Below are 24,138 nucleotides of genomic sequence, written 5' to 3' on the forward strand. Positions count from 1 at the left end.
AAGAAATTGCCACAGCCACTCCAGCCTTCAGCAATTACCACTCTGATCAGTCAGCAGCCATCAACACTGAGGCAAGAATATCCAACAGCAAAAAGATTACGACTCACTGAAGGCTCAGATTAGCATTTTTAGCAATGTTTTAGGTTATGTACTTTGTTTTTTTTAGACATAATGCTATTGCACACTTTAAATAGACTATAGTATACTGTATGCACTGGGAAACCAAAAAATTCACTTGACTCACTTTATTAAGATGTTTATTATGATGGTCTAGAATTGAATTCACAATATTCTCAAGGTATGCCTGTATTATAGACTCTACAGGGGCAGCTTGTGCTCACATAGGACTCCAGACTCAGAAGGGTCACACTTAGGACTTAGTGTTCTGAGGTTGTCTCTGAAATTTAGAGTTTATCTTTGAATCTCCGTGTTATAAATAAAAGCAGTTGGACAGTGGAGCCTGCACTAGTCTTGGAGCCTTGCCTCAACCACTCCTCATGTCGTCTCTCTGCTTGTGTCTATGGTGGGCTCTTGGCACCTCTTCTACCTCCTGATGCTGCAAAACCCTGTTTAACCTTCTTCCTACCGCTGGACACCTCTTTGCTCCATCTAGATGGCCAAGCAGTTAGAGGGGAGAGTGAGGGAGGAGGCCAGCATTCTACTGTCACCTTAGGCTTCTGGCTGGGCAACGGGCCACAGCAGCAACACAAGCAGCAGTCTAGGATGCATGCACAACCCCATTGCTTGGGGTGAGGCGAGCACCCCAACTCAAGTAGGACTGGTAGTGTAATGGCATGTTTAACTGACTCTGGGGGGACTTCTTGCCAGCTCCTGATCTAGGAACCGAGTGGGTTCCTTCACAGAGGTTGGAGCAATTGACCTGTAGGGATATTTACTTCCTTGCCCAAATCGACCAAGAGGCTACAAGTGCTGTATATAATGAAAAAAAAAAAAAAGAAAGAAAGAAAGAAAGAAAATATAATGACTATGCTACAGGAAAATATTGCAAGGTCTAGCCTTGGAATTAAAAAAAATAGGATTTACTTTATAAAGGAAGCTGAAAATGAATTCTGTCTAGAAAAATGAGGTAAAACTAGAATTTTAGTATACTATTGAGAAGTAATCTAATTAATATATGGCAAGTTAATTGTCGGACATTCTGGTGCTACTCTGCTATGTCTGGGAGTTTTCAATCAAGTAGAAAGCCAATTTCAAGATTACTCAGATTGTAACTGATTAGTCAACCATTAATTTTGATCAGCTACCTGGGAACCACTGTGATATGATACAATGTCATAACTGTTTATTTCTATTTTAGGAGTTGCTCATTTTCACCCAGATAGACCAAAATGTGGAGGTAGTATGAGGAATAAACTTTCTTTTTTCCTTTTGTTGAATCAAAAAATTAAGCCTCATGTCAACATCATCCACTGTAACTCTCCCTGCATACCATTCACCCCTACCCAAACTCCAGTCCCACCTTTTTATTTCTCTGCCTGGAACTCTAGGTCTTCCCTAGAAGTGTACCAGGAATAACTGGAATATTCTACTTCTCCATTAGGATTTAGTGTAAGAAGTATACAAATACTTTATATTTGTGAAATATACAATATTTTGTGAAAAGCAAAGGGAAAACTTGAATAAAAAGTATTCAAGATACAATGGTATAAAGAACTGGAGCCTGATTTTCACTGAGTCCTTATCTTTCTTGGCAGAATATAGAGAATACAAGTGATATGTAGCAAAATGTAAGTGTATCTGTAGAAATGCTTAATTCAGAGTATTGAGTGATATTTGACTATCATCAAATCAAAGGCAGGAGTAATTTTTAGAGATACTGTGGCTCTGTATAGAGATGAAAAAAATCATGTCCAGTGGACTGAGGCCAGGCAAAAGGCGACACAGTATCAGAGTCAGAATTAGAACTTCTCTTAGCCCAGTGATTTTTAAAAATTCAATTTACCTCCCCCTAAAAGATTCCTCTACAATTTCTCATAAAAGTTAATCCTCATATGCATATTTTAGTTTTAGCAGGTTATAATGGAATATTAATGAGCTTTTCAGCCATAGTCTCTAGTTAAGTAGTATTTTAAATAAAGTAAGATGTTATCTGAAGTCTTAAATTTGTAGCACTACTTTTAATTAGTAAATTTAGGCATAGTGTTTAGGGGAAAAGTTACTTATAACATTTAGTTTTGGTTTCAAATAAGAAATAGTGAACTTTCTGGATAACTTAAGTACAAACTCATCTTATGGTATTTAATATATAAAAATCTTAATTTTTTTGTAGGAAGAGGAAGAAAATGAAACCTTTGAACTGAGCAGGGAATATGAAGAATTAATCAAATTGAAAAGGAGTGGTTCTATTCAAGCTAAAAATTTAAAAAGCAAGTTTGAAAAAATTGGACAATTGTCCGAAAAAGAAATTCAGAAAAAGATAGAAGAAGAACGAGCAAGAAGAAGAGCGATTGACCTTGAAATTAAAGAGAGAGAAGCAGAAAACTTTCATGAGGTATATATATATATATAGTTTTATATTTAAGTTGTAATACAATGATGATGATGAATTTAACAGAAGTAACAATGACTTCGAGATAAATGTTGGTACTTACAATTAACCATCAGCGTATATAATAATCTGGGAATTAATAAAGAGCAAAATCACAGATTTCGCTATTCTAGTATTATTCCAAAATGACTTTGGAACAGAGAGAATGAGAGCCTATAGTGAACATCAAATGGTTCACTCTAGCAAAAATAGCTCAAAAGTAAATATTTATTGGCACAAATTTTTACTTTGAATCAGTAGAAACCAGTGTATATTTGAGTTAAACTCTAGGGATTATTCATACCTACTTAAAGATGAGGCCAACAAAGCCTATGAGATCTGCTCAGTCATGCTAAATCATTCAGGATCAGAGCCTGAATAAAAAATTCAGGTGATGTGAATTTGAAGTACCTCTGGCAACCCACTCCAGTACTCTTGCTTGGAAAATTGCATGGACTGAGGAGCCTGACAGGCTACAGTCCATGGGGTCAGGGAGTCAGACAGGACTGTGACTTCACTTTCACATGTAAAATTAGGAGGTACTCACTAGATGACCATAATGTCCCTTCCAGTTTAAGGACCAGTTCCATGATATGAATATTGGTTTAAATAAGATCTGGAAAGCTTGTCAGAATTGCCATTTTGTTGTGTCTAACACATACTCTTCTAAAAATTCATTCTCACCAAATATTCAACTATAATACAAGTGTGAAAATTTGGGAGGGCATTCAGAGATTGTTGAATAAAAATGATGAAACTATGGGCAAACTCCAGAACTATAAGCAGTTCATTGAGACAGGGAGAATGCGAGCACAGCACAAGGTAATGAAGACACAAGCACCAGCAAGATGACCCATCTCAGATGCCATGGTAAACAACTTTATTGGGGTGCACCAAAGGGATTTTTAAAACATGGAATGATATTATCAAATAGGCATCTTCATTGCATGATCATGTTGAAGCTAAAGATGGTTTTGGATTCATGCATTAAAAAATTATTTTGAAAGCCTACTAAGTTCCAGGGACTGTTCTGGACACTGGGGCTACACTGGCAAATAAACCTGCATGAGTCCTGGCTCAAATGTGTTTAGAATCATCTGACAGGTGTAGGAGTGTAAAATAATGACTGGGAAGTAAAGTCACATGGTGAAGTGGAAAATAGTTTCAATTATAGGTGATAGGATGAAAGGTGGTAAAACTAGGAGTTGTTAACTGAAGGGCCTTTTTAACCTTGCAGGCACTGTGATTTAGTAACAATGTTAGTAATCAAAGTTTTAGGACAGAGTATAAAAAGCTAGCTTAAAGAATCCTGGGGTCGTGGAGGATGAACTGGGACAGGGTAATGAAGTTGGGGGCAAGGGAGAAAAACTGAGTTACAGACAGGTGGTTGCTGAGAAGGCTAACATTTCTTCAAGATTACTTGGGAAACTAGATACAGAGAATTCAGGAAGTCTGGAGAGGAGGGGTGGATGAACAAATTTTTTGGACCTGTGAAGTTTGAGCTATATTTGGACAGGTAACGTCAGTCTGAAACACAGGTATTGAGCTCAATTAAGAGGCAGGAGCTAAAGACTGTAACTTTTCTGGATACTATTTGAAAGTACAGATGTAGATACAGCCATCTTGAAAGGGTTAATAGTTGTCAGATCAATAAAATCCTGGAAAACACGAACATTCAGTGGATGGATGGGCCACAAGATTAGGTGATTCCTTAGAGATAAATCACAGAAGGTAAAGAATTTAAATCAGGATGCACTTGCCTCCCTTCATTTCTGGTTGAATGTAGTGAAACCTCAGAGCAGTCATACCTAGCCCTGTAAAATTTGTAGGTAAGAATAAAAGAAATGATGCTGGTGGTTGCTTGCTTTAATGCTGTTACTGGCTCTCTTGTATAGAAGGACATAAGATTTAGGACCTGGCTGACTCTCTAACCCATGAGGATGTCCTCAGTTGAGTTTTCTGTGAGGAACCTGACATTCTTCTCTCAATAAACTAAGGGTCACTGAAATATTGTATTAGCATAGTTTTGGCAGAGTAGAGTCAACTTCCAGGGTAGGACTTGTCCCTTCTATCTGATCGTTTCAGGTTTCCTTCTTTAGAAAATGCCTTCTTTATATTCCAGACATCTTTCAAGGCCTAAGTCATTCATGTAAACTTACCTAATCTAAGAACTCCATCCCAGCTCCTGTAGCCCTTAACTGTACCAACATTTGGTACATAAATCACTTAACTGCCTAATAGGTGTGTTTGATTTTCTAGTTAGATTCTCCAGAACCATTCTTTACATTCTTTTATCCCAAATTCACTGCTTAATTGTACTGCCTGTAATATCCACATGCTGCTGCTGCTACTAAGTCGCTTCATTTGTGTCCGACTCTGTGCGACATGCTGGGAGTACCAATACCCTACGAAGAATGCACCTAAAGAACAAAGATCATTCCATTTATAACCTAATTCTCAGTAGATCCATTTCCTGTTAAAACTTCTAATCTGGCTTTACAGGGATTCAAGGAAAGGCAACTGTACTTAATAACTGTAAGACTATTCATAAACTTTCTCCAAGTTAACTTTTACTTAAAATTTATTTTCTAAAGGCAGGTTTTAGGTAACCACTTAAGTAAAATTTATGAGTTTACACAAATCTTTATACAAAAATCTAGAAGGCAAGTTATTAAGAGGGAGGGATTTAGTCGGAATAGTAGTTGTTATACTTGCTGAAATACACTATCTTGAAGATTTGTTAAGCAAAGAATAACACTAAATATTCAGTGTGAACAGAGGTCCATTTTTCTTTCCATGTAAGTCTCAGAAAAGTCTGTTGAGATAAAACATCAGTTTTTTCGTTTGCTTCTTAAACAAGCAGACCATTGTTTAACATGTATTTTTTACCCTATCTTTTAAATCTAACAGGAAACAATCATATTAATAAAATTCATTAGCAATAGTGGTAGTCTGGTATGTTTATCAACTGAAGGCTAAATAATGGCATGAACAACAGAATTTACCCATCAAGTCTCTAATTATGTCTGATAGCCTAGCATTTTCCAGTATCAAATAAAAACTGGATTCCGGAGAACCAGGAAAACAGCCTAACTTACTTTTAACTTCTACATTCATTGGAGCTGTGGTGCAAAACCTCAAACTATAAAACATTGATGAACCAATTATTTTTCTTATACAGGCAATTATTTTATAGCTTATTTCAAAATTTTATTTGGTTGCATAGGGTATCTGGAAGTAATTTCCTCATAGTACTTTGAAATACAAATGGTGAGATTTCTAGATAAACTCACAAGAGTCTAAGTAATTTAGAGACCAAGAGTCAACTACAACCAAGATATTTTTGAAACCATGGGTTAACTGTACTCACAAGACCCCATTCTACTAAAACTGCCCTCAAAGGCGAGTGACCTTCTCATCACCAAACTGGTTTTACAGACGCACTACCTGACAGTTCAAATTCTACTCTTACATTACCCCTTTATTTTCATGGCTTCCAACTCTTACCCCTAAATAAACTGACTCAGAACTATATTTCCTTAGTTTCCCCAAGTTTCAGTCATTGCCTCTTTCAACAGTTGTCTTCCTATTTTATTCTACCTGTAAACATTCTTCTGTCATTGCTTACTGGATGGAATTCATCTCAGTTATTTTAAAAAGAGGGTGAGGAAGAAATCATCAAGTGGAAAGTAACAAAACTGCATTTCTGTACTATGTAGTAGGGTAAAGAGTTATGTGGAGACTCTTATGAAAGTATTTTAATAATTGTTAATAGTGTATGATTTCCTCATCCTTTTCTTTACTCAGTACTATTAACAAGCACTGAGATTTCGTCGGGCAAATAAAATACACTAGGACTCCAGAGACAATGTGCAATATTTACACTGGGAGAACAATTTCAACTGTTACAGAGTATTTCACAAGTGAACTTTCATCTTTCCTAAACTGGGGGGCAGTCTGCAGTGTAGCAAATGGCATAACCCAAACATGTTAATTTTCTTGTGCCTAGGCATCTTCGAAACTATTAACATTTTAGTTCTTGTTGGTTTTTAGAAAGTAAACAATTCTTACTCTTGGCCCCTTTTTGTAAAGGAGGAAGATGTTGATATTAAGCCTGCAAAAAAAAGTGAGGCTCCATTTACTCATAAAGTGAATATGAAAGCTAGATTTGAACGTATGGCTAAAGCAAGAGAAGAAGAAGAACAAAGAAGAATTGAAGAGCAAAAGTTCCTACGCATGCAGTTTGAACAAAAGGAAATTGATGCAGCACTACAAAAGGTACCAGGCTTTCATATCCTTTCTTTTCCAAAGATGATTTCTGAAAAACAATGAAATTTAAGGGGGATTAAAAACACATTTTAATAGCTTTCAAATCAGTGAAATGTTAATGTAAAACACACTTTATAGTAAGCATACTTACATGTTCTTTACTTGGGGGGGGGGGGGAATATATCTACCTCCAAATGCTATTACTAAATCACTGTCCTGAAAACATGACTACAGTATAAATGCCAACCTGAATGTATTTATTTTAATACAGAAACGAGAAGAGGAGGAGGAAGAAGAGGGTAGCACCATGAATGGGTCTACCATTGAAGATGAAGAGCAAACCAGATCAGGAGCTCCATGGTTTAAGAAGCCTCTAAGAAACACATCGGTTGTAGACAGTGAGCCAGTTAGATTTACTGTTAAAGTAACAGGAGAACCCAAACCAGAAATTACATGGTGGTTTGAAGGAGAAATATTGCAGGATGGAGAAGACTATCAATATATTGAAAGAGGAGAAACTTATTGCCTTTATTTACCAGAAACTTTCCCAGAAGATGAAGGAGAGTATATGTGTAAAGCAGTGAACAGCAAAGGATCTGCAGCTAGTACCTGTATTCTTACCATTGAAAGTAAGAATTAATCACTCTTTGAATCTAGAACTTTCATTCTATTTAAAAATACTTTTCTTAAAAAAAAAAAATCATTTTTCTTCTTCTCTTTTTTAGCTGACGACTACTAGGTCCCCTTCCCTCTCCCTGGAACACACCCTCTCTCTCCGACTTTCTTACTACATCCATCTTTTCTGTGGCGGGGCCAAAAAAGGAAACTGGAAGTGCCACTGTGTTGACTTCTTATTCCTTTCCCTAACAGTCTTCAAAAAACAAGCTCATCTAAAAAATACCTTTTTCCTTTCCAAAAGAGCACCAGATTCATCACCCCATTATGCAGTGTAAGTTAACGTGTAATTTAATGGGGCAAAGGGGGGAATTTACTCAATTATTCTATCTGAACCTATTACAAACGCTGTGTATTTTTCATGTTTACAGCATTAAGTTTTAAAGAAATTGTAAACAGGACACATTTTGCATGAAAAGATTATCATTTATGAACTAGTCACACCTAAAATTAGTCTGAAATAGATGAGTTAGTGAATTTGGAACCTATCAATTTAAGTGGGCTTTTCCCCTCAGTAGTGTATCATTTTGGCTGTTGTAATTTCAAAGTCTTTCTGGAGCAGAGATGAGGGGGAAGGGTTGTCATTTCTCCCTCTATGCAGAGAGAACACAAAACAAGAATTAGAAGACTTTTAAGAAACAACTGTCAGAGCAAATCTGATGGATACCACTGCCCAATACGGAATGTTGGGAATATCAAACATGTATTTTTCAAATCTGTGTAATATATATTCAGCTTATAAAAAGCAAATTTATGTTGTGATTTTCCTGAGCAAATTATATTTTAATGAGAAAACTTTGTATTAATAGTTCATGCAGAAGAAAACATAATCAAAGATTTTCAGATCTAAGAGAATTAATTAGATGTAGGGGAAAATGGCACAATCATCAATTTTGAGTTTTTAAAGTGAGTTTGTAAATAATTAGCTATCATGTTCTATTATCAAGTTGTTTTATATTTTAGTTTTCTGGAAAACAATTTTATTTTACAATGTAAACCCATAATAAAGTCACTTCTGTATTTAAGAAAAGAGACAAACACTCTTTTATAATATTCACCAATGTACATTTATTTTTTTTATTGAGGAAACCATAATCAATACAAAATTACAGCAATCATGTACCCCTTTACATACAATGGTATTAAAACAAACTAAACCACAGTTTGTAAAGTATTCAATTTACCTCAAGTCCAAGCTGCATCTCCCTAAGACACTGTTCCCATCACAGTAGCCATTTTAAGCCAATCTTCTTTTTACACGGGTAGTTTCTGTAGAGAACACTTTTCTCAGGACGAAAATGCATTGAGCATGCATAAGAAAAAATATATATATGTGCAAATACATTTATGAGTTCCTATAAGGGGTATCACTGAAGAAAATAAAATCCTGGGACATATTTGCTTTCTTAAAAGCACCAGTTAAAAAAAAAAATCCCTCAGAAGTTTATACTGTGGCAAGAAAACTCACATGATGAAACAAAAAATAAGGTTATTTTCAGAATCAAAATTATCTTTAGGTATTGTTATAATACATTTTAAAGTGAGGCAGAATTTTCAGAAAATAAAAAGACATCTTCATTAACTGGTAATTTCTACAACCTTATTCTAAAGAACATAACTTTGCAGGTAGAAGTGGTTCTCCTGGCAAGAGTATTCAAACAAACATTTTCACTTCTGAATATATTCCTATCTTCCTCTTAAGGTATTGTTTACTCCTACACAAACCCACTCCTGTAAATTAACTACTCAGGTATTTGTCTAAGAATATATTTTACAATGCTCATAAACAACTAGTATTAAATGACTAATTTTAGTATTAAAACCATTTTCATTTATTAAAAATAAAAGTATACTTCCCATTTCTAAGAGAAACATCAAACTATAAGAATTCTAATTATCACCACACTATGAAATCTTAAAAACAAAAACATATTGTCAAGTTTAAGTGCTAAATAAATCAATTTCAAGCCAAACATTGTCTCTACCACTCCTAACACCACTGCATTCAAATCAACTGGCTCACCTTTTCTGCTTTCCATTTATTTCAAGGTTAAGATTAGCGCCATTTAAAAAATGCCTGCAGTATCAATGAAGGCTTATGCTAATGAATAAAAAAATTCTCATGAGATAGAAACAATGCCCCAATATCTTTAGCATTCATATGTATTTTCTTTTATAAAAATGCAAACTACAACTAAGCAAAACTTGACAGGCTCTTAAAGTTCAAAGAGCTCCTTTATATTATCAATTTTAACATTGACTATTAAAACACATATACACACACATAAATGTGGTGCAATAACTATATATAACTTTCAAAATTTAACATTTCATGGAACATTTAAGATCAAGTGAATAGCACTTTAAAATGAAAAGTGATCAAAAGCAGGTACAGTACACCCTGTATCATATTACGTATGGGAAAACATTTCATTTTTCTCAGTTACGATTTGCCAATTTTACCTTCTACATTGAGCCCTTCTATGGTCCATGCTCATCGGCTCACCAATGGCATACACTCAAAGGATTCCTCTTTATGGGTAACTATCTCAGGACCTGATTTTATGAGCTATGATTTGGTGCTTGCAGCATCTTCAGCACTGTGTGTGAAAATGAAGGCAGTATTTTTGAATATTTTTCTTTGTTGCAAAGATAAGCAGGAGTTTTAAAAGGATCAGCACATTTTAGAAATCGAATAAACAAAACTGATATGATGCTGCTTTAATACATTCATCTTAACTCAAAATATTTACCAGTTAAAATTATCTACAAGAACACACAAACATTTAAAACTGGCAAAAAATAAAATAAATGCAGCGTCAAGTTATTAAAGTATTATAAATCAGAAAAATATTGGTTGCTATACAGATTATGAAAGGTTATTTGCTATACAGTTAACATTTCACTGATGCACATGCCTTTTATCAAACATACTGCCAGTATTTCTTTCGGTGTAATAAGTAAAGAGTTAGGAAAACTGAGTTGTCTTAAGGAAAAAAGGTCATAATAAAACTCTGACCCATAACGCCCTTACTGAATTGCTATAGTTCAAGAACAAGAAAAAAAGTAAAGACTCCATAGCTTTGGAGAGCAAAGAAAATGTCTTGTCAATCATAAACAGACTGTGAAGGCTGTTGAAGTTTCTGACCAAATTATCTCCTAAACCTTGAGAACTATGTAACTTTCCTTTTAAAATCCTAACAATTTCTCTATATTAGGGAAAAGATTATAAAAAGTTTGGATGTAGTTTAATTACAGCAGCAATCTACTCATAATTTTCTTGTTTTAATAAAAAGAAAAATCAAAATAAAAACATCACCTAGAAAAGTAAACAGTTGTTTGAACAACTTACAGACTTTCCACTGAAATGGTAGCATAAATAACAAAATACATTTTGGGGAAGCAGTAGCAGATTGCTTTTGAATACACAACCACAAAAACCTCACAGGGACAACATTAATGTACTGAAATATTTATTTATATATGTCCTTAGGTTGTGCTTACCTGTTGCTTTTTGCAGCAGAACCTAAGGTGGAAGGTCTGGGAAGGCACTGTGAAGTATAAATAATTGCACTGTTTGCAATTAATAAAGATTTTAAACCTTAAATGAATCAAAATCAACAGCCTCCAATTCGTGAGTTATGATACTGAATCCAACTGAAAACTCTCTCTTCAGTTTAATTAATAAATGCACCACTTTCCTAAAAGGTCATCTATAAAACAGTATCATGCAAAATACTGAAACTGTTCACATCAATACCCTACTCTTAAACAGATAACTCCTTAACTATTAAAACTTCAAACTAGAACTACATATCCATATCTAAATAAGGGCAAGGGAAGAAGTCACTCTAGGTTCTATAAGATAGTCAAAAACATTTCAAAATAGCTACAATGAACTGTACCGCTATTTTCTACCCTATAAATAATCTCAACATTCATGTCCTGTACATCTTCCTTTTATAGTATATTCAGAACAACAAATGGTGCTCCCCTACCAACGAAAGAGCTAGTATATATATTTAGGAAATGGTATTAAAACCACTACATTGCTTAATATTTGCAAACTGAAAACCACCCTGTCTGATACATTTCAAGTCTTTCATATTAATATATAAGATATGCATTATTTTATACCGAAAAGCAATATATTTTAGGAGCACCAATGAGTAATACTATTCAACTTTGTTAATGATGAGTTTTCTTTAGCTATAGCTAAAGCATATCAAAAATACTTACCCATTAAGCTCACTTAAAAAAAATACAGACCTATGAATATTCTATGTTAAATTAAGAAGCAGTTATGGTTTCCAAGATATAAGCACTGTATTCCAACATAATATTCAAACAAAGTATGGCATTTGCATTATGTGGAACATTGACAAAAAGATACTGTTGCAGTTCATCAATTTGTCATTCTGATGTACTTACAGTGCAATGCTCCTTGAAGGAACACAATCAAGGATGATACACAGCACAGTCCTCCTCACCCCTACAGAGCTAGTTCTATACTGGCTGGATCAAACCTGCACTTCAACAGACAATGGCAAGACAGACTGTATTTGCATGTAGTCTAATATATTAATATGCAAAGAGCCAACAAATATGCAAAGAGTAAAACAATGGATTTCAACAAAATATCAGAACTTCAGCATGAGTGTTATAGAGTAATAAAATGATTTCAAGTACATAAAAAAATTAAGTTGATTCAATGATTGGACTTGTGCATTTACAAAACAAAGCTTATCTATACTGCAAAAAGGAAAAAAAAAAAAGAAAAAAATAGCTCAAACATTTTCATACCGCAATAATGTTTCAATGGCAGATGCACTGTAGCTATACTTTTTGCATACTATTCACTTTTTCTACCCTACATTTAGAAAGAAACACACTAATATTGCATACCTTGCAAGAGCTCCTTTACATGAAAAAAAAAAAAAAACACTGTTCTTATTATAGACTACTCATATTTACTATTTCAAAACTGTTTAAAATTAGTTATGCTGAAACAGTCTTGGAAATCAAGTAATTATCAAATTAAAAACAGAAAGGTTAACTGTTATAGCAGCAGTACAGGTCTGAAACAGTGGTCATGTATAAAAGGAAATTTCACTGTTAATGCAATGGAAGTATGCCAAAAGATCATTGTACACACATGCAGTTTTTAATCAAACAGAAGGAAAAAAATGAAGATATCAGGATTACTTGTGCTGAAAACAGCCAAATACAATAAATGGAAAAGATCCTTCAATCTACTACTATACTGCAAGGGGGAAGAAAACATGCCAGTGTTTAAAAACTCAAATTAATATTTCATGGGGAAAGCTTATATATTTGTGTATATGTATCTTAATTTATCATTATTAAGAAATTATGAATTCTTTAAATACCCACATATCCAACTTACCGACACAGGAGGTTTCATATCATTTATTGTAAAGCACAAAACAGGCATTTTAAAAGTGAAAGTATACATTGAAAAAAGTACATTTATATCACAAAGCATTAACCACATAATAGTTGCAAATACATTTGCTGGAATGTGTACATCTACACTAAATACTAAAAACAAACCAATTTTCATTTCTACACAGAAATATTAACCTCCTATCAGTAGTGATAGATATTTTGTACATTTTCAAAAAAAAAGAAAAAAGAAAGGAAGAAAGAAAGAAAGGAAAAACACTATTTAAACCAAAAACAAAATTAAGATCTTCATCAAGCCGTCTGCATCCATATATTTAACAAAGGTTTTTTTCCCCCACACAATGAAGCAAATACTGTATTGTCCACTTCTTATTATTGGCCCTGTGCAGAAGAGATACATAAGAAATACACAAAAAGTTAAAGAAAATCCTTTAAATGGAGCTAACTCAGGAGTGAATCCTCTAAGAAAGAAAAACGGTTAATATAAATGATGGTGGCTTCTTGCATGATTTGCAAATCCCTGGGGGAAAAAAGTTTATTTTTAAAATCAAAGGCATTATAGAAATATTCAGCACTCAGATGCCAGAAAGCATTATAAAAAAACAAACAAAAAACCCAAAACAATATATCACAGTACTTCATTTATAGTTTTGCCAGATAAAAATTTAAAAGGCAAACAGAATCCCAGACAAAAGTAAACATGCACAGAACATGACTGAAGTTGAAATCAGCACATTAGCAAACTTATTATACCTGAGGTGCTGGAGGATGCTGTGGCATTCCCTGGGGACTTGTCTGGGCATAGTAGGCTGCTTGTTGTCTATAGTACTCAGCCCAGGCTGCACTATAATCTGGCTGACCACCTGGTGGAGCACCAGTAGGAGCAGGAACTGCTTGACCTTTTGAGAAAACAGAACTTTGTTGCTGTAACCACAATTAAAAGCCCCAAAGAATCTCATTTCTAATAAAAACAATACCTTGCTTCTTGTAATATTCCTCCCAAGCCTTTGAATAATCTTGTGTCTGCCCTTGTTGACCTAAAAAAAACCCCCTAAATTTTAATACAAAATTATATCCACTGTTAAGTACAGGTTATAAAGACAAAAGCACAGAGGGTCAGAATTGCTCCTGTTCTATTTTAATATTTCTTAGTGTCAAAAAACTACTCTGTAATTTAAAAATCCAAATGCTCTTTAGCTTCTTTTTGCCATACTATCATAACTTTTAGTTCTTTAGCATTACTCTTTAATAAAAAACAAAACTATCTACATAGTTTTTTGATTCAGTCAGTTTTTATAAACTGTTCATATTCTAAATTGAGTCTGAAACATGCAGTCCACTGTTCCCCAATGGTTATGTTCGGGGGAATGAATGGACCACTATTTTTGGTAGTTTTCTGCTCCATTCAGATTTGTTACACTACAAGTTTTAAAATAAAATGAAAATCTTCAATGAAGAGAAAGAATATTTCTTGAGAAACAAAAACCCAGTTAACAGCTATTATTTTAAGATCTGGCCAAGATTTGTTGTTTCCAGATTAGTAACCTATAAACTATGTGTAACACTAATCTTCAAGATATCTTTTAATAAGATATTTAAAGTTTTAATATGCTATGCCCAAATGATAACAAGTTTATTAAAAATAACCTGATGCAGGACATAAAGAGTAATCACTACTGAAGAGGTTCTAAGCAACAAAATCAATGAAACACAAGGCTCAAGAGCTTTCAGAAAGAGGTCTTTTTTCTAGGTGACTTTCCTGAATTAAGAGACTAAAGAGACATAATCAAATATAACACATGAAACTTGAGAGGGCTCTGCATTAAAAAAAAAAAAAAAAGACAACCCCACCTCTTGCACACAAGTAGCTACAAGGCATTTTTTTCTGACAACCAGGGAAACTTAAATATTATTAAAAATTTATTTAGAGCAACAGCTTGCAACTTACTTTGAAATGGCTCAGGCACCAAAACAAGTATATATACACACAAAGTACATATGACAAACTTTTTGAAAATGGTGAATCTGGACAGAAAAGATACATATAGGTGTTCGCTGTACTGGTTTTCCAACTTTCTGAAGGTATTTAAAAATTAAAAGTTGGGGAGAAAGAGAACATAATTTTTCCTATTTAAGTTCTTTATTTGAACAGAATTTTATTTAGTTTGTAACTCATTTGACTTTATGAAGTTACGGCAGCCAGACAAAAAATACTCAGAGAAAGCCGCTTTATGCTTGTTAGATGTGCCACCAAGGCAGTTTTAGAAAATAGTCTATTATCGTCACAAAATTGGTTAAAGAATAAAAGCAACTGAGGAAATAAAAATTGAAGATGTATGACTTAAAATACATAAGAAACTCCCCCTACCTATACAGGCAGCAGCACAGAGAAATTCTATATTCTCTTAACAAAATTATCACACTTTCATTTTCCATACTCCTTTTAGGAAATGAATTTAATATTTTGATTTTATGAGACACAATTCAAGTAAATCTAAAACCAGTTTCAGTATTTAGACAACTGCCAAATATCCTGGTACTAAGAATAAAAAAAACACACAATTTTTTTTTTTTAAACTAGCTGCCCACTGGAAAGCCTTCTGACTTGAGGCCAAATTTATTTAAGGCAACAACAACGTCCACTTCAGGTTTAAAAACAGAACCAAACTTCATTGAAAGATACTCATTTTTAGAGAGAAAAAAACTACAGTATCATGGAGACATATCAAGAAAATATCAAACTCAAATGTTCACTGAAACACCCCCAAACTCAAATATTCCTGTAAACCTGAAAGTAAACATGTTAAATTCCAAGAAACATAAACACCTGGTTAAGTCATCAACATCTGACACTCCAATCTTGAACGCATCCATAGAAAAATTCATTCCACTCCTATATGAAGGGCAAACGCGCTTCTTTTTGCTCAACTGAAAAGTAGGGAAAGAACTTTTCCCGTCTGTTTATGTTTTGGATCTTCCATTCCTCTAGCCTCTTGCCCTTTGGAAAGGTATGTACTTAACTTGTTCCCTTTACTCTTTTCCTCAGTTCCAAAACTGTTTTGACGTGAGACAGTTTAGTTTATACTTCAGTAGACCATTACTTAACATTTATATATAACTTGACAATGTATGAAATCTTAATTTCATTTCATTCCAGAGATAAGACTTACCACCCTAGAGTTCACATGCAACATTCTATTACAGATTAAGAGACAGTTCTGCTTGAATAGATTCCATCCTCAGACACCTTTATCTTTCTCACAACCACTCTCTCCTGGCTCTTTTTAAGGCTTAAGGTATCATATACTAAGGGTTCAGAGCTCACCATATCAGTGCTTAACATTAAAAGGACCTCCCTGAAGTCAAACTTATCCCCAAATGTCATCACATACTCTTTCTCAAATAGAAACTTCCTATATCTCTATTTTGAAGCCCTGTTTCTCTTTAGGGAGTTTACTTCTGAGAAAATTTCCTTTCATTCTAGCTTCAAAAGCACACACATCCAGATTACTGTCATTCCTTATATGGCAGCAATATGAATTTCTTAGTTTCTGTCATTAACCCTCAAGAATCTCATCTTTAAGAATTTCTCTCCTAAGTTTTCTTTGTGCTAATTGCAGGTAATTTAGAATTGTCTTAGAAAACTAAGTTAAAAACAACTTATCTGTTTTCAACAGAGGTCTATTTACTAATAAGCAAACTGAAAAACCTACAGTGTTATTGTGGATTTTCTTAACAGGAAAAGCTGAAAAGGCTTCAAAGTCTGGGACAGTTCTCCTAGTATGGTGACAAGGGCACTGGATGGAAACAGGACATCCAGAGTCCTAGGAAATCCTACCTCTGCCACTTGGAAGAGTAAAAATCTCTACAAATAAAGGAGTTGATTTGGAGATAAAGATCATTGTCTCTCCCTGGTATTCTAGTACTCTTTCCCTCCTATTTAAAAACATCAAAGATTCAACTGATTAGTTTTATCCTTGAAGGTCTCTTATTTGTAGTTATCCTAAAAAGGTCTTAAGGACAAGCAATGCACTTTGAAGAAATCCAAGTGGTTAAGCAATCAATCATATACCAAAACAATATCCAAAACAAAAGAAAACTTCCACAGGAAAAATAGACCCTGTAGCTATCATTAAGGGAGAAGGAAATGGCAACCTACTCCAGTGTTCTTGCCAAGAGAGTCCTGTGGACAGAGGTGCCTGGTGGGCTGCTGTCCATGAGGTTTCACACAGTTGGACACGCCTAAAGCGCCTTAGCATGCATTCATGCATTGGAGAAGGAAATGGCAACCCACTCCAGTATGCTTGCCTGGAGAATCCCAGGAGGAGTCTGGTGGGCTGTCGTCTACAGGGTCGCACAGAGTTGGACATGACTGAAGTGACTTAGCAGAAACAGCAGCAGCTATCATTAAAGATCACCTAACATTATTTAAGATTTACATTTGAGGGGAATCATTCAACCAGTTCACTTTGCTCATAAAATTAACAGCTTATACTTGCAGTGCTACAGAAAAATAACAAGTGAAAAGAAGGCAAGGGTTAAGGAGGATCTTCAGTCAAACATAGTGTTTTAAGTTATTTCTATACCACCTTTTCCCACAAAGGTTTCAAGACAGACCAGCAGACTACCTCTATAATTACAATTTTATACAGCAGTCAGCAGGGAAAAGAACACAAACTTTTAAAAAGGCAAAGTGAAATGTCTACCCTTAAAAATAAAGATTTGAATGGTTAGACCTTGCAGATTATACAACACATTTTAGGTGAGTAACACGTGACTTTATTAAATACCTAAGTCTACCAACAGGGTTTGTTTTTACCCAATTTCAATATTAATGTAGGGATCATATAAAGCATACTGCCCATTGTGAAAATACAACTCTTTAACTTTTAGTAATGATGCTACTTCATAAAAGCTAGAATGACCACAGGTCATGACCACTATGCTGTTAAGGAACAATTCCTAACAGCATTCCCAGTTATTCTCAACAGTATCCCAATTCGGGCAATAAGTTGTGTGATCACCCTAATTACAGTATTCTGTCTTGAAGTATTTTTAAAATTTCTTTTTGCAGAGTTTTAGTTGTTGTAGGTCTGCCTGAGATAAGCTGGGTCAAGCTGGGCCACAAAAACATAAATTAATGAATTTGTTACAATCTCAGGAATAACATACAGCAACTTTTCTAGAAAGCCTTTCTAACAGGAGAAATTATTTTTCTTTTTTAAAAAATACAAATTAGCTGTGTAAAACAGTCTTATCACCAGTTTTATGTACTTTTACATAAAGATTAATAGAATCACCATTCTGGAAATTTTTTTCTGTGAAAAATGGCAGATATTCTTTGGCAAATAACCCTGAAATTTACACTGAGAATCAATCACAAATAAGCTGTTATTTTATGATGAACCTATCACCAATAGATACTTTCAATATCAGTGCAGAATGGGCAAGTTTATGATTAGCTTGTCATTTAATTTTAAATGACTAAGAGAATAAGCACACAAGAAACAGCCAGATCTATCCAGAAGTACATCACTGGATATGAAATGGTCCCTGCAAAACGCAAACTCAGGAGACAAGTTCGGAACTTGGGCCTTAAAGAGTTCCAAAGTCTGGTTCCACCACTGTGTAGTTGTGTGACTTATTTCCCAATCCGTACATGTGTCAGTGAACAGACAGTAGCCCCCACACCACCCCATCCATGGTTTTGTTTTCTGCAGCGAAGTGACCTAAAGTCAACTGTGACCTGAAAATATTAAATAAACAATTCATAAGTTTTAGACTGCACATCATCCTGAATAGCAAGATGAAATCTCATGCGGTCCCTTTACCCGGCATATTCCACCCAATAGTCACTCAGCAGCCATCTTGTTTATATAATGTTGACTATCCTGGTATTGCAGTGCTTGTGTGTCCAAGTAACCTTTATTTTACTTAATAATGGCCCTAAAGTGCAAGAGGAGTGATGCTGGCAATTGGGATATGACAAAAAGGCTTTTCCTTTAAGTGAAAAGGTAAAAAGTTATCTATTTAATAAGAAAAAAATTGTATGCTGAGGTTGCTAAGATCTACAGGAAGAACAAATCTATTAAACTGTGGCAAAAAAAAATTCCAAGTTTTCCTGTCACTCCTCAAAATCCAAGTTACGGCTACAGTATGTGACACATAGTTACAGTGTGTGACATACGGTTGGTTAAGACGGAAAAGGCATTAAATTTGGACAAGGTATTTTGAGACAGAGGTCATTCATGTTCACTTTCACTCAATATACTCTAATTGTTCTATTTTATTAATGTTGTTACTCTCTTACTGTGCCTAATTAATAAACCTTATAATAGGAAAAAAGCATAGTAGATATATAGAGCTCAGGACAATCTGCACTTTCAGGAATCCATGAGGGGAAGTACTTCGAAATATCCCCCATGGGTAAGGGGGGGGAACCACTGATACAGTATTTGCAAAGTACTTTTATTAACAACTGTACTCTCCATTAGAATGTAATAACCAGAAGGGCAGAACTCCTAGGTGTTATGCCCACAGTAACATTCTCAGCATCTATTTCTATGCTTAGCATGTAATACACGTTCTATGTTTATTGAATGAAGACAGCAATTCTAGGTGACTTTTTTTTCATATATGCAAATGTTATTTAATTAACTGCCTTTATCACTGTAGGTCACTTCTGTATCTGTTTATTTTGCAGCAAAAAATAACACTGCACACAACCAATTATTGCTTGGTGCTCCATATTTTAGTTTCAATTAGTAAGTGGCTGATAAATGTGTTTAGAAATAAAGTTTATTAACCACAATTTAAACAATGATTTGTAACGACCATGCTACTTCTGAGAGTTCAGCGATTTTGGAATGTATCCTTCTACACGTCAAGATTTTTAATTACTGGATGAAAGAAGTCCAAAGTATTAAAACCAAGGAAAAAACATGCTTTTTATCAAAACCTTTAACCTTTTAGCGTGGTATTTACTGAATATTTTAATAAAATGCATAAAAAATAAAATGTAGAACATACCCATTTTCTTGTAGTACTCTTCCCAAGCCTTGGTATAATCAACCTGTCCAGCTGGAGCTGGATTCTGCTGATCTCCTTATTCAAGAAATACATAAAAAAATTATGATTAAGGTTTTTAGAAAGCAATTCTGGCCCTGCTGGGGTTGTTGTGTGTATGTGTGAGAGGAGTTGGGAGTAGTCTGTCATGGGGAATGAGAAGAGGGAAATGCTGTGTGGTAGTGGCATCCTTGCTGGTGCCAAAGACCCACCCAGGATTCTGGGGGAACAGAGATAGTGGGCAGAGAGATGGTCTATCTATTTAGAAGAGTAGTTACACTGAGCATATAAGTAAATTCATGGGTCAAATAAAAAAACACACTGAAGACACCAGGTCTTTCACCATGTATAAGCATGGAAAACAGAAAAGCTAGGAAAAAACTTTCAAGTCTTAGAATAGAATTGCAGGTTATATGAATGTACAGTTTAAAAAATATATACACATATGGATATTTATGTATTTTTATATGTATGCAGGGAGAAGGAAATGGCACCCCACTCCAGCACTCTTGCCTGGAAAATCCCATGGATGGAGGAGCCTGGTAGGCTGCAGTCCATGGGGTCACTAAGAGTCGGGCACGACTGAGAGATTTCACTTTCACTTTTCACTTTCATGCACTGGAGAAGGAAATGGCAACCCACTCCAGTGTTCTTGCCTGGAGAATCCCAGGGATGGGGAGCCTGGTGAGCTGCTGTCTCTGGGGTCACACAGAGTTGGACATGACTGAAGTGACTTAGCAGCAGCAGGTATGCATGCATGTAAATTCATTTCCTAGCTCTGCACACTGTATGGAGCTAGTAGCAATAACACCTCAGTGGCAATGAACACAACTATTTAGCTTCTAAATATCATCATCTACTAAAAAACATCAGGGCTCCTTGGAAAAATGGTTAATTCAAGGGCTGAAGCTCCAAAAGCACAAAGCAAGCATCTAATTGTGCAAGAAAGCAGGGAAGTGCTGAAAGAGCTGACAGGCATGTCGAAAGAATACAGGAGCCATCTTGAAGGTGCTCCTGACTGGCCAATCCTAGGGTAATCTGGCTAAGTTTAAAATATAACCTACTAAATCCATACTGACATAAAGATATAGAAAGAACAGGAAACCTCTTTCTTATAGTAAAATACCACCTAATAAATGTAGAAAAATGATGGAAGTAGAAATTATCATATTTGTAATTGAATTAGGTAGGTACTATCAACGAAGGCTAAGGCCTTCAATGAGGAACAGAATCCTAAGTTCAGCTGAGAAATCTTGTAAAGTTTTCTAAGGAAGTTTAGCTTGTGCTGTTATGTTTTGATCAGAAAGGTAATTTCTCTTTGCTCTAGCAGTTTTATAATTTGTACTAGTTCTTTATTTTTGTTCTCATTTGTTTAAAAAAAGTTAAAATTATAAATTACATCTAATCAAACTGAACTGTAAAACTTCTACTGTGTCTAAGGAAATCAATAAAATTATCCCACTTGTCCTGCCAAAAAGAGAACAGAACAGTGGTATAATCACAGTATAACTCTCCTGCTGCTGCTCTACCTCTCTAGACAGTATTAATTTCAAAGAGAAAAATGGTGATTTTATAGAACCTTAGCAGACCTCATTCATTTTTTTGCAGTATTCTTGCCACATTGTATGTAAGCTGGAACCCTGATCATGACCTCATCTTCATGAGAAAAGGTTGAAGGGACCTATGGTTAACCCATAAGCCTCTCACAAAAGGTCTGTACTCTTTTCAAAGAAAAAGATAGGAATTATTTTTGACTAGTGAGAAACTGTTGGAACAATTAGTGAAATGGAGTAAGGGCTATGCCTTGGGATAGTAAAAAGAATCAGTGTTGATAAACTGATTTTGAATGCAGTGTGATGGTTACATGTATTTTTTGAGAAACACAGAAAGGAGTACTTAAGAGTAATGGGCCATTGAGTCTACACTTTGGTCTTAATGATTCTGAAAAAGACTAATGACAATAGATATGGACACATAAGATAGGGTAATGGAACAAACAGGGGAGATACACATTTAATAGCTAGGTTATCTGGATATTCTTGGTAATGTATCTTACAACTTTTATTGGTTTAACAGTTATCTCAAAGTAACTTGTTTTTAAAAACCGAAGGCTACTTACTTAAGCTATTAACTGAGTATTATAAATATGGGGGTATTATACACTGATGTACTTCATATATAATTCCAAACACAAGTTTTCACTTTCTATATAAAAAATAAATTCTTTAGTTACCATAGTTACCTTGTCCATTGGTTTGGGTTGTAGTTGGTGCACCAGCAGGAGCTGCAGGTGGTGGCTGTGCTTGTTGCTGATAATAGTGAGCATAATAAGCAGCCCAAGCTGCTGAATTTGGATCCGTTCCTGTTTTAGCTAGAATAAACAAAAGTTATACATTTGAATCTAAAATCCAGTCATTAATCACACACACACCTGTCTCTAGCAAATAAACAGAATCCCAAGTTCACTGGACATTAAAAAATAGTAGGTGGAAACTTCCAAATTCTATTATTTTTACTACCATATTATTTTAGAACACTGAGGCTCAGATAAGTTCCTAGAAACTTAGCTTGTGGCAAAGTTGGGATAGGAATGAAGATCTTTTGGTTTCAAATCCAATGCTTTGTCTCAAACTATCCTGTGTGGTTTTCCTAAACCAGGTTTGCCTCAAGCACAGCAGTCCTTATGAAGAATTTCCAGGAACTAGCCCATACAAGAAACAATTATTCTATAACTATGAACTATCCTATCTTCTTTCAATGAAGAGCCAATTAAATCTTGGAAAATGAAATTGAGATTAGCCATATCTCATCTCATCATATTCCAGTGATTATCCTAAGAGATAAATTTGATGTCACTGTCCTATTTGAAATTATTTCCTGCTGTCTTTAGGACTAATAAAACTTTAAGGACAGCATACCATTCAATGTTTTTACCAAGATATTTGGACACCCTGGCTTTTACTTTCCTTTCCAGCCTCTCTCTGCTGTCAGCATCTTTCCAACACTCAAGGTCTGAACACAGTAAACTGGCTGTATTTTTCAAGTCATCATGCTCTTATCTGGGCCTTTCAGCATGTTACGCTTCCTCTGCACTTGACTGACCCTCACTCAATTTTTCATAAAAAACTGATGCATTAACAGAATGGGACTTTTCAGTCAGAAATAGAAATCCTCTGATTCTTTTATACTTGGAAGTATCATAGGATGCTATATCTTTATTAGTTTATATCCTCAAGAAAAATCCTGGTAATTTCCTTAATCAGTCTATATCTATATGAAAACCAGTCTACACATATGACTAATACATACCAAGAACTTACTAAATTCATTCAATATAATATTCATTCATCATTTTATAGATAAAACAGACTTAGAACGATTCAAAACTTGCTTGCTATCCCATAATTAGTAAGTTGTAAGAGTAGGACTTATTCAAGTCTCTTACCTTCTGAAGTCAAAGTTATGGGACTTACTACACAAATCTTTCATAATCCATTGATTTTTTTATAGGAAGACTTAATACAGAGAATACTGACTTTATTGTCAATACAGGGCCACATTAAAATACCAGGGTATTTAACACAAAATCACAATTTCATTTAAATAAAATATTTTGGTTTTACAAGCAATATCTAACCCTAGATGCTATCTTTTAGCTAAATGGTTAAGTAACTTCTTTCCCAAAGGCACTACTGAAAGCCACATTCAGTAATACCAATTCTTAGGAGTGGTGACTTCACCACTACTCCAAGTGGGAAAATGAGATTATAGTAGAGACCACCTCTTTTTTAAAAAGAGCAAAGGAAGATCCGCTTTTACTTTCTATACAGAGATATTCAAACATATAAACCATCTTTTTTTTCAGTAGCTTGAATGAACAGAAAATTAAGTTATATATAATTTTTGATATTTGGTCTTCATCAGCAACTCTCACTTCAACGGCATGGCCTCATACAAGGACATCAACCTTTCTAGGCATAAAGAGTATATGAGGAGCTACAGTTTTTTTTTTTTTTTTGAGAACAAGTGCTTTACGACGTTGTGTTGGTCGGGGCCACTTCTTATTCCCATCATTTCTTTCAATCTTACTACTTACCTGAACAGAGCATCTAAATAGGTGCAATCCTACAGATTCAAGTTAACCAATATAAATC

At 34.7% G+C, this 24,138-nt stretch overlaps 2 protein-coding genes across 46 annotated transcripts in view; one reads left to right on the plus strand and one right to left on the minus strand.

The window, feature by feature from the left end:
• Positions 1-8,522, plus strand: part of NEXN (nexilin F-actin binding protein) — a 53,725-nt gene extending 45,203 nt beyond the window's left edge. For 4 of the 6 annotated variants that reach the window (XM_069595500.1, XM_069595519.1, XM_069595475.1 and 1 more), the window contains 4 exons: positions 2,291-2,512; positions 6,641-6,826; positions 7,089-7,446; positions 7,543-8,522. In XM_069595500.1, coding sequence (XP_069451601.1) covers positions 2,291-2,512; positions 6,641-6,826; positions 7,089-7,446; positions 7,543-7,556 — 780 coding nt within the window. In that variant the 3' untranslated portion in view covers positions 7,557-8,522. Of the gene's footprint in view, positions 1-2,290; positions 2,513-6,640; positions 6,827-7,088; positions 7,518-7,542 lie in introns of those variants that run through there. The other 2 variants (XM_069595509.1, XM_069595483.1) reach the window with 1 other exon arrangement.
• Positions 8,523-8,555: 33 nt separating this feature from the next.
• FUBP1 (far upstream element binding protein 1) overlaps positions 8,556-24,138 on the minus strand; it is a 33,927-nt gene continuing 18,344 nt past the window's right edge. For 7 of the 40 annotated variants that reach the window (XM_069595234.1, XM_069595242.1, XM_069595172.1 and 4 more), the window contains 5 exons: positions 22,218-22,355; positions 19,949-20,023; positions 13,897-13,956; positions 13,673-13,818; positions 10,133-12,023 (listed from right to left, as the gene is read on the minus strand). In XM_069595234.1, the coding sequence (XP_069451335.1) occupies positions 11,985-12,023; positions 13,673-13,818; positions 13,897-13,956; positions 19,949-20,023; positions 22,218-22,355 (458 nt within the window). In that variant the 3' untranslated portion in view covers positions 10,133-11,984. Of the gene's footprint in view, positions 10,093-10,132; positions 12,024-12,906; positions 13,301-13,672; positions 13,819-13,896; positions 13,957-19,948; positions 20,024-22,217; positions 22,356-24,138 lie in introns of those variants that run through there. The other 33 variants (XM_069595394.1, XM_069595403.1, XM_069595326.1 and 30 more) reach the window with 11 other exon arrangements.

Source organism: Ovis canadensis, chromosome 1, assembly GCF_042477335.2.
Source record: "Ovis canadensis isolate MfBH-ARS-UI-01 breed Bighorn chromosome 1, ARS-UI_OviCan_v2, whole genome shotgun sequence".
NCBI classification, from domain to species: Eukaryota; Metazoa; Chordata; class Mammalia; order Artiodactyla; family Bovidae; genus Ovis; species Ovis canadensis.